We start from the raw sequence: 10615 nt of genomic DNA, 5'->3' as shown, positions 1-10615 counted from the left end.
TGACATGACGCCTTTTGGCGTCGTCTGGTCGAGCACCAATTGGGTCGAGGCTCAAAAGAAAGCCGTCCCTTGGTGTGGACCAATCAGTTTCAAGGACAATGCATCATATATTATCATAGCGTGTTTTTTTGTTTGCATTTGACTGCAGGTATTGTGGTTAATGCAGTAACATGAATCCTCGTAAAAAGGTTTCAGTTTTGTTGCCAGAAATAAGGGGAAAAACCCTATTATTACATTTTGGTACTGGCAAAGGAGGTCTAATGATGATGATGACCCACAGACTTACAGAGACCCAAAGACTCGAACACACTTACATGACCCCATAGACTTACACAAAGACCCATAGACTGGTATACACAAACATGACCCCATAGACTTACACAAAGACCCATAGACTGGTATACACTTACATGACCCCATAGACTTACACAAAGACCCATAGACTGGTATACACAAATATGACCCCATAGACTTACACAAAGACCCATAGACTGGTATACACTTACATGACCCCATAGACTTACACAAAGACCCATAGACTGGTATACACAAACATGACCCCATAGACTTACACAAAGACCCATAGACTGGTATACACTTACATGACCCCATAGACTTACACAAAGACCCATAGACTAGTATACACAAACATGACCCCATAGACTTACACAAAGACCCATAGACTGGTATACACTTACATGACCCCATAGACTTACACAAAGACCCATAGACTGGTATACACTTACACGACCCCATAGACTTACACAAAAACCCATAGACTGGTATACACAAACATGACCCCATAGACTTACACAAAGACCCATAGACTGGTATACACAAACATGACCCCATAGACTTACACAAAGACCCATAGACTGGTATACACAAACATGACCCCATAGACTTACACAAAGACCCATAGACTGGTATACACTTACATGACCCACTGGTGAGGCGGGGGGGGGGGGTCGTGGTGCCGGCCTCGCCTGACGATCTCCGCGCGACGTTGAGTCCAGTCGCGGAAAGTCTCAAACCACCACCAGCGACGAGGACCACGATGAGGAGCAGGAGGAGGAGGAGGAGCAGGAGCGTCTTTATTGGCCAGAATGTCATCAATACACGGGGACGTGTAAACAACAAACGCGCGGTAAGTCCTCGCTTAGCGCGTCGCGGTGTGCACACGATAACGCGGTCTCGCTGCAACGCGGTTCTGCCATTTGGGGAAACGCTTTCGGACAAAGCGGAACGCTCGCCATTAAAACGCGGGACGCGCGCACCGTCATAACGCGGGACTCACTCCGTTATAACGCGGGACTCACTCCGTTATAACGCGGGACTCGCTCCGTTATAACGCGGGACTCGCTCCGTTATAACGCGGGACTCACTCCGTTATAACGCGGGACTCACTCCGTTATAACGCGGGACTCACTCCGTTATAACACGGGACTCACTCCGTTATAACGCGGGACTCACTCCGTTATAACGCGGGACTCACTCCGTTATAACGCGGGACTCATTCCGTTATAACGCGGGACTCACTCCGTTATAACGCGGGACTCACTCCGTTATAACGCGGGACTCACTCCGTTATAACGCGGGACTCACTCCGTTATAACGCGGGACTCACTCCGTTATAACGCGGGACTCACTCCGTTATAAGGCGGGACTCACTCCGTTATAACGCGGGACTCGCTCTGTTATAACGTGGGACTCACTCCATTATAACGCGGGACTCACTCTGTTATAACGCGGGACTCACTCCGTTATAACGCGGTTTCTGAGCGGTCGACAACGAACTACTTTCTCAAGCCGTGCGGCTGGGGCGTTACGGCAATACGGTAACGCGGTGGCGGCAGACACTCGGTGATTTGTCCCGCCATCTCGCTGCATGGCGCGTAGCAGTCGTAGTTAGTAGACCGTAGTAGTCATAGGTAGTACACAGTATCTGTAGTTAGTACACCGTCGTAGTCGTAGTTACTACACAGTAGTAGTCGTATCTTGATTTGAAGCTTTCGTGACTGCAGGAATCCATACTCTTTGGTTCTTTCGGTAAAGTCGCGTCGGTAGAAAATAAAATCAAATAAAACAAATCACGACGTTTCGATCGCAACGCAAGCAATCATCATCAGGTGGGACAACCACAGCGAAAGAAAAAAGCTGAAGTGGGCGAGAGAGCTGCCAATCAAAACCATCACTTTACCATACATAGCAGGCGTTACCAAAAATATTTCCAAAATCTTAAACAAACACAAGATCCAGGTCCGATTCAATACAGGACACAAAATCCGTGATCTAATCCCATCTGTGAAGGATGTCATTCCTGACATGCAATACCCTGGAGTATACAAACTGAGTTGCACCTGTGGTGATTGTTACATTGGGGAAACGAAACGACATGTCTCGGACCCTGTTCGCGAACACAAGGAAGATCTGAAACACGGCCGAACCAATACCTCGGCCGTGGCTGACCATTGCTATAACGCTGTAGGCTCTCATGATGTTGTTTTTTCCGAGACCAAGGTGCTCTGCAAACCTTCGGGCAACTATCAAAGGTTTGTTCATGAAGCCATCCAGATATATACACATAGACATAACTTGAACCGAGAGGATGGATACAAATTGAGCAATCATTGGAAGGATGTTATTACCAGGTAAAGCCTTAACTGGTTGTGGTTGTTTGCATCATATCCGACGGGTACTAGTCTATTTTTCCGAGTTACTTTCCCCCCCGTGTCCCACTTCTAGCCCAGCCTACTTCCCCCCCCCCCCCAGCCTCAATTCTTCTCCCCCTAGCGCTCATGCAGCACTCCCCCCTTCCGCTGCTCCACACCCCCTCTCTCTCTCCCCCCTTGCTCCTCCCCCTTTTCTTACCTATATAACCTCTTACCACGGCAGCTCTCTCGCTTACTTCAGCCATTTTTATCTTGCTGTGTTGTTCCACCTGATGAAGATCGCTTGTGTTGCGATCGAAACGTCGTGATTTGTTTTAATTTGTTTCTACCTACGTGACTTTACGGAAAGAACCAAAGAGTATATTGGTAGTCGTGGTTAGCACACCATAGTAGCTGTAGTTAGTACACCGTAGTAGCTGTAGTTAGTACACCGTAGTAGCTGTAGTTAGTACACCGTAGTAGTCGTAGTTAGTACACCGTAGTAGTCGTAGTTAGTACACCGTAGTAGTCGTAGTTAGTACACCGTAGTAGTCGTAGTTAGTACACCGTAGTAGCTGTAGTTACTACACCGTAGTAGCTGTAGTTACTACACCATAGTAGTCGTAGTTACTACACCGTAATAGCTGTAGTTACTACACCGTAGTAGTTACTACACCGTAGTAGCTGTAGTTACTACATCGTAGTAGCTGTAGTTAGTACACCGTAGTAGCTGTAGTTAGTACACCGTAGTAGCTGTAGTTAGTACACCGTAGTAGTCGTAGTTACTACACCGTAATAGCTGTAGTTACTACACCGTAGTAGCTGTAGTTAGTACACCGTAGTAGCTGTAGTTACTACACCGTAGTAGCTGTAGTTAGTACACCGTAGTAGCTGTAGTTACTACACCGTAGTAGCTGTAGTTAGTACACCGTAGTAGTCGTAGTTACTACACCGTAATAGCTATAGTTACTACACCGTAGTAGTTACTACACCGTAGTAGCTGTAGTTACTACACCATAGTAGCTGTAGTTAGTACACCGTAGTATCTGTAGTTAGTACACCATAGTAGTTAGTACACTGTAGTAATCGTAATTACTACACCTTAGTAGTCGTAGTTAGTACACCGTAGTAGTTAGTACACCGTAGTAGTCGTAGTTACTACACCATAGTAGTCGTAGTTACTACACTGTAGTAGTCGTAGTTACTACACCATAGTAGTCGTAGTTACTACACCGTAGTAGTAGTAGTAGTTACTACACCGTAGAAGTCGTAGTTAGTACACCGTAGTAGTCGTAGTTAGTATACCGTAGTAGTAGTAGTAGTAGTTAGTACACTGTAGTAATCGTAATTACTACACCTTAGTAGTCGTAGTTACTACACCGTAGTAGTTACTACACCGTAGTAGTCGTAGTTACTACACCATAGTAGCCGTAGTTAGTACACAACATCACGTGCCGGGAAATCGTTTTTTCCGCTAAAGTGCGGCGCTATTTCAGGAAGGCAACGGCCGCTACCGGCGCGTTAAACAAGGACTGCACCTGAAACGTTAAACGAGGACTGCACCTGAAACGTTAAACGAGGACTGCACCTGAAACGTTAAACGAGGACTGCACCTGAAAAGTTAAACGCCGCCGTGGACGGTGGACGTTGTTCTCGAGAAGCTTTTTAGGGGGAAACAAAAACAAATGAAACTACCGCTACGGTTCAGCCTTGACCGAAAACCACAACGCGGACCATACTTCACCATTCTTGGCACTGCCTGAGAGGGGGGTGGGGAGGTGGGGGGTTGGGGGGGTTGGGGGGGCTCTCTCAAGTGATGCGTTGCACGCAGCCCATTCACCGTCACTCCACTGCTGGATGAAGCTCTCTCCCCCCACCCACGCCGTGTAGACGTCCATAAAAAAAACACGTGGGGCTGTTGGGGCCAAAGTTGGGGCCTGCCACGTGCCAACAGCTGCCGTGTCCCAACGTTCCAACCACGTTCGACCGACGTCGTCTCAACGTTGATACGTAGGCACCGCGCCTCGGGCCTACGAAAAAACAACATGGACCACGTTTTTTGTTTGTTTGTATGATTTAGAAAAAAAAATGTAACCAAGATATCTTCTTGAACAAACGTATTCATTGGTCCGCTCGTTGCAATCCCTTTGCAGCAGCGAAGGGATTGCAACGAGCGAAGGTGTATGGGGCCATCCATAAATGACGTCACGCGATTTTCGACGATTTTTGACCCCCCCCCCCTCGTCACACGAAAGTAAAGCGACGTGGTGCTCACCTCCATCGATGACGTTCAACGATGTCCCAACGTCGGTCCGACGTTTGTCATCGATGGAGGCGAGCGGCATCCTTTTAAAGCCGCCTCAATCATCAGTAGAAGAACAGTCGAGGAGATTGTCTATGTAATATCTTTTTTTTAGGGGGCTTTATTTTTCCCTCTCTTCAACAGTTTCAAACGAAATCTTCTCACCTGCGACGCACGGCCACGGACTGAACGGTGAACGTGCCGGCAGCAACGACGTCTGTTCGCTGGCTCAACGTTGGTCCAAGGTTGGCTCAACATTGGGTCAACGTTGGCTCAACGTTCGTCCAAAGTTGGCTCATCGACAGCTCAACGATGTCTCAACGTCGGTCCAACGTCGGTCCAACGTTGGCTCAACGTAAGTCAAATGTTGGTCCAACGTTGGCTCAACGACAGCTCAACGTGTCCCAACGTCGGTCCAACGTCGGCCCAACGTTAGTCCAATGTTGGTCCAACGTCGGTCCAACGATGTCCCAACGTCGGTCCAACGTCGGTCCAACGTTGGTCCAACGTCGGTCCAACGTTGGTGCAACCGGTTGACGCGGCCCCTGCGACGAGGCGGAGTGAATCGATGCTCGGAGCGGCAGCCATGGCCCCCGGGTCGTGGCAACTCGTCAAAGTGTTGTGAGGGGCGCGTGGTGAGCGGCAAGGCCGTCCATGGGGGGGGGGGAGGGGGGGCCCAGGACAAGTCACAACGCATGGACCCACCCCCACCCCCCCCAATCCCCCCCACCCCCCCGCCCCCACCCCCCGCCCCCCACCCCCCGCCGCCCTGACCGATGCCTTCAAATTAAACCCGAGGTACAGGGTGTTTCAAAAAAGATGGAACCCATTTTAAATCGCTACATCTCTGCAACGACGAACCGCCCATGAATTAAACTCTTACACCGAGACACCGCGACATCCAAGCACGTGGCCCCCCCAAAAGCACGGGGGCCTGGGGCCGTCGCGGATGATGGGGCGCCACGGTGGCTAGGAGATGTTAACTACCTCGCCAGGTATGGAGGAGGTTGTGGGTTCGATCCCAACCCTGACGCCTGCTGCTGTATATTTGGAGTTTGCGTGTCTCTCTCTCTCTCCCTCCGTGGTCGCTCGAATTTTTCTCCGGGTCCTCCGTTTTCCCCTCCACATTTAGAATCGACATCACCACGCAATTAGGGTATTTGGCTGCTCTAAATGTCCACGTGACGATGCCGATGAGCCACTTTCGTTGAGCTGTCGTTTGCGACGACCAGCTCGCTTCTGAGAAAAGAGCTACACGGCTCAGTGGGACCTTACCTGGTAAAATAAAGAATAATTTTTATAGTTTATAGATTCTCTGGGTGCCCTCGTGGTGAGCGGTCGCCCAAAGGCTGCTCGCAGCCAGAACGGTTGCCCTGACCTCCACCTCGTCACGCTCCACCTCGTCGCCCTCTTCATACTTCTCATTCTCCAAATCGTCATCATCACCCTCCTGCACCTCGTCATCGCCGCCTCATCTCCCGCCCTCATCATTCTCCACATCCACGACTCATTATCCACCTTAACCACCTCCTCCCCTCCATCACATAATCCTCCTCATCCACCTCATTATCTTTGCCACTATAATTCTCATCAGCCTGCTCCTTATCCACCATCTCCAACTCATCATCATCATCATCACCCTCTTCCTCCTCATCATCCGTCCAATCCTCATTCACCTACTCATCATCATCATCCTCCTCCTCATCTACATCATCATCATCATCCACCCATCTCCTCCACCACCACCTCCTCATCATCCGCCATGCAACCTCATCGTGTCTACGTGTGGACGTGTCCGGGATTCTGTTCCGCTGAGCGATCCACGTCTCCCAACTCCTGCAACACAAACAGGATCAGGATCAGAATATGAACACTGCAGTTGGTATCCGATGAGCTATGAAGCTCTTTTTATCCCACAGATGTCCCGGTAGGGGCACGGGTTAAGAACGGTTACAATAACGCGATAGCAGTGCAAAGTACAAGTTAGGTGAACAAATCGCCCACATTTCGATTTAAAGCTTTCGTGACTGCAAGGATTCATCTTCTTTGGTTCTTTCGGTAAAGTCACGTAGAATGAGAGTAAAATAATAAAATAAGACAATAAAATTCTCACGACGTTTCGGTCACAACACAAGCAGCCTTCTTCAGGTGAAAGAACGGAACTGTCGGGACGACAGAGCTTCAAATTGACACGACGAGGTTGCATCTGTGGAATAAAAAGAGCTTCATAGCTCATCGGATTCCTCCTGCAGTGTTCATATTCTGATCCTGATCCTGTTTGTGTTGCAGGAGTTGGGAGACGCGGATCGCTCAGCGGAACAGAATCCCGGACACGTCCACACGTAGAACTGTCGGGACAACAGAACTTCAATTGAAGCTTCAATTGAAGCTCTATCGTCCCGACAGTTCTGTTCTTTCACCTGAAGAAGGCTACTTGTGTTGTGGCCGAAACGTCGTGAGAATTGTATTGTCTTACGTTATTATTTTATTCTCATTCTACGTGACTTTACCGAGAGAACCAAAGAAGATGAATCGCCCAAACACAAACAGAAACGGCACTGAGCCATCCCTATCATACGAGGCAAAGCCCACTGAGGTGTGAACTTATTTTGTCAGAAGCAATCTGGCCACCGCAAATTCGTGAGCAAAACAGAGACGCACACGCAGCGAACCGCTGTGCATCATCCACAGCGGTTCATCTGGTTTGCCGATTGACGCAAATTAATAGCTCGTGGATTTTCCCTAAGTTAATTTATCTAAAAAACACGTGATCGCCTCTACAGTACAGTACGTATGTATATAAAGTGTGTGTGTGTATGCATTTATTACAATTGTCTTGTGCATCTGGTACTCTAACTGCGTAAAAGCATTTCGCTAAATGCAAATCGTAATCTATATTTAGATTATAATATAATATGTTAAATGTGTATAATATCGTATTAATTATATTACATTTATTTATGCTATAATCAGAGTCCATCTTTATACTGCAAGAGGAATCCGATGAACTATAAAGCTCTTCTTAAACCGGCCGAAACTCAGCGGCCCCCTGGCTCCTCGGCGACCCCCCCAAACGAACCGCGGCCGTCACCGCCGTCACGTGACCCCGCGCACCTCCCGGTGCGGCGGCTGAAGGGCGGCGGCGGCAGCGGCGGCGGCGGCGGCGTCCTCGGCCATCACGGCCCTGCCGGCCATCTCGATGACGTCGGCCACGATGGACGCCGCCGCCTTGTTGAGCACCTCGGCTTGCTGGGGCGTGAGCGGCCCTCTCCCTCCACGTCGCCGTCGGGCGCCGTCCCTCCCGCCGCCGCCGCCGCCGCCGCCGTCGCTCGAGCTGCCGCCCGTCCCGCCGCCGTCGCCGTCGTCGCCGTCGTCGTCGGACGGCGTCGACGACGGCGACGGCGACGTGCGCCAAGCTGCCTGGGAGGCGGCGGCGCTCGCGGTCGTCACGCCGGCGAGCCACTCGCTCACCGTCGCGTTGCCTCCCGCGCCGAAGGCCGCCTCGCGCGGCGGCGCCTCGGCGGCCGCCGTCGGCCCGCGGCGCCGCCGCCCGGGCCCCTCGGCCGGGCTCGGCGCCGCGCTCGACCCCGGCGAGGAGGGGAACGTCGCCCCCGCGGCGTCGGCGTCGCCGCCGCCGCCGCCGCCGCCGCCGCGGCCGCGTCCCGTGCCGTAGATCTCGGCGAGAGCCGAAGTCAGGACCGACGCGACGATTTCTCTCGCGAGGGCGGTCGCGGACGCGAGGCCGTTATCCTCGCCCTCCGTCTCGTCGCCCCCGGCCATCCGGATCCCGGCATCCTCCCGCGCGTCCCCCCACCTCCTCCGCTCCGAGGCGGAGCGCCGATCTTCCCGGCGCTCCGCCGTCGCTCGAATCCCGTTCTCGCGCCCGGCCGTCGCCGCGCTCGCCGCCTTTGCGCCTACCGACCCCGTGACCTTCTTCTGCTCCTCCTCGTCCCGGTCGCTTCCCCGTCCCGCCTCCTCCTCCTCCTCCTCGTCTCTCCCCCTCTCCTCTTCCACCCGGGCCCTCCCGTCACCCCGAGGACCCTTCGCTTCGGCCTCCTCTTCCTCGATGAGGTACAGCTCCTCCCAGACACAGCCGTCAAACTCCGACGAGAAGCCGCGGCTCGCCGGCCGGCCGCCCCCACCGGCACCGTCCCGGCCCTCGCGGACGAACCGCACCCGGCCGGGAGCGGCGACCTCCTCCGCTCCCGGCGCGGGCGGCGAGGCCGCCGATCCCGCGGCGCTTCCGGCCTTGCCGTTTGCCAGCGAAGCGTCTGGGCCGCCGCCGACCTGCGGTGCGGCGGGGCGAGGCCTGGCACGGGCCGCGCCGTCTGCTCCGTGCGCCGCCACCGGCGCGGCGCAGCCGGGGAGCCGGACTCCAACGCCACCGCCAGAAAACGCCGGCGTTCCTGCCGACACTGGTTCTGGTTCCTTGTCTAAGTGTTCACCTGCTGGTTCCTTGTCTAAGTGTTCACCTGCTGGCTCCCTGTCTAAGTGTTCACTTGCTGGTTCCCTGTCTAAGTGTTCACCTGCAGGTTCCCTGTCTAAATGTTCACATGCCGGTTCCCTGTCTAAGTGTTCACCTGCTGGTTCCGGTTCCCTGTCTAAGTGTTCACCTGCTGGTTCCCTGTCTAAGTGTTCACCTGCTGGTTCCGGTTCCCTGCCTAAGTGTTCACCTACAGGTTCCCTGTCTAAATGTTCACATGCCGGTTCCCTGTCTAAGTGTTCACCTGCTGGTTCCGGTTCCCTGTCTAAGTGTTCACCTGCTGGTTCCCTGTCTAAGTGTTCACCTGCTGGTTCCGGTTCCCTGTCTAAGTGTTCACCTGCAGGTTCCCTGTCTAAATGTTCACATGCCGGTTCTCTGTCTAAGTGTTCAACTGCTGGTTCCGGTTGCCTGTCTAAGTGTTCACCTGCCGGTTCTCTGTCTAAGTGTTCACCTGCTGGTTCCGGTTTCCTGTCTAAGTGTTCACCTGGTGGTTCTATGTCTTGATGTTCACCTGCTGGTTCCCTGTCTAAGTGTTCACCTTCTGGTTCAGTGTCTAGGTGTTCACCTGCAGGTTCCCTGTCTAAGTGTTCACCTGCAGGTTCCCTGTCTAAGTGTTCACCTGCCGGTTCTCTGTCTAAGAGTTCACCTGCTGGTTCAGGTTCCCTCTCTAAGTGTTCACCTGCTGGTTCCGTGTCTAAGTGTTCACCTGCTGGTTCCCTGTCTAAGTGTTCACCTCCTGGTTCAGAGTCTAGGTGTTCACCTGCTGGTTCCGGTTCCCTATTTACGTGTTCACCTGCTGGTTCCAGTTCCCTGTCTAAGTGTTCCCCTCCTGGTCCCGTGTCTGGGTGTTCACCTGCTGGTTCTGGTTCCCTGTCTAAGTGTTCACCTCCTGGTCCTGTGTCTAGATGTTCAGCTGCAGGCTTCGGTTCCCTGTCTAAGTGTTCACCTCCTGGTCCCGTGTCTGGGTGTTCACCTGCTGGTTCCGGTTCCTGTCTAAGTGTTCACCTGCTGGTTTCATGTCTAGATGTTCAGCTGCAGGCTTCGGTTCCCTGTCTAATTGTTCACCTGCTTTTTCCATGTCTTGGCGTTCACTTGCTGGTTCGCTCTCTGGGTGTTCTTCTGCTGGTTCCGTATCTAAGTGTTCAACTGCTGATTCCGGTTCCCTGTCTAAGTGTTCAC

The 10615-nt window shown here is 52.6% G+C and overlaps 1 protein-coding gene across 1 annotated transcript; it reads right to left on the bottom strand.

Moving 5' to 3' along the window:
* Positions 1–5717: 5717 nt before the first annotated feature.
* LOC116953883 (uncharacterized) lies at positions 5718–10433 on the bottom strand. The gene is made up of 3 exons (XM_076052012.1): positions 9534–10433; positions 8068–9398; positions 5718–6789 (listed from the first exon to the last, which is right to left on the bottom strand). The coding sequence occupies exons 2-3, from the start codon at positions 8731–8733 to the stop codon at positions 6733–6735; spliced, it is 723 nt and encodes a 240-aa protein (XP_075908127.1). The 5' UTR covers positions 8734–9398; positions 9534–10433; the 3' UTR covers positions 5718–6732.
* Between the last annotated feature and the right edge of the window lie 182 nt (positions 10434–10615).

Source organism: Petromyzon marinus, chromosome 53 (genome assembly GCF_048934315.1).
Source record: "Petromyzon marinus isolate PM22_M1 ecotype Great Lakes invasive population chromosome 53, UKy_Petmar_22M1.pri1.0, whole genome shotgun sequence".
In the NCBI taxonomy this organism is placed as follows: domain Eukaryota; kingdom Metazoa; phylum Chordata; class Hyperoartia; order Petromyzontiformes; family Petromyzontidae; genus Petromyzon; species Petromyzon marinus.
This window is presented reverse-complemented; position numbering and strand designations above follow the sequence as displayed.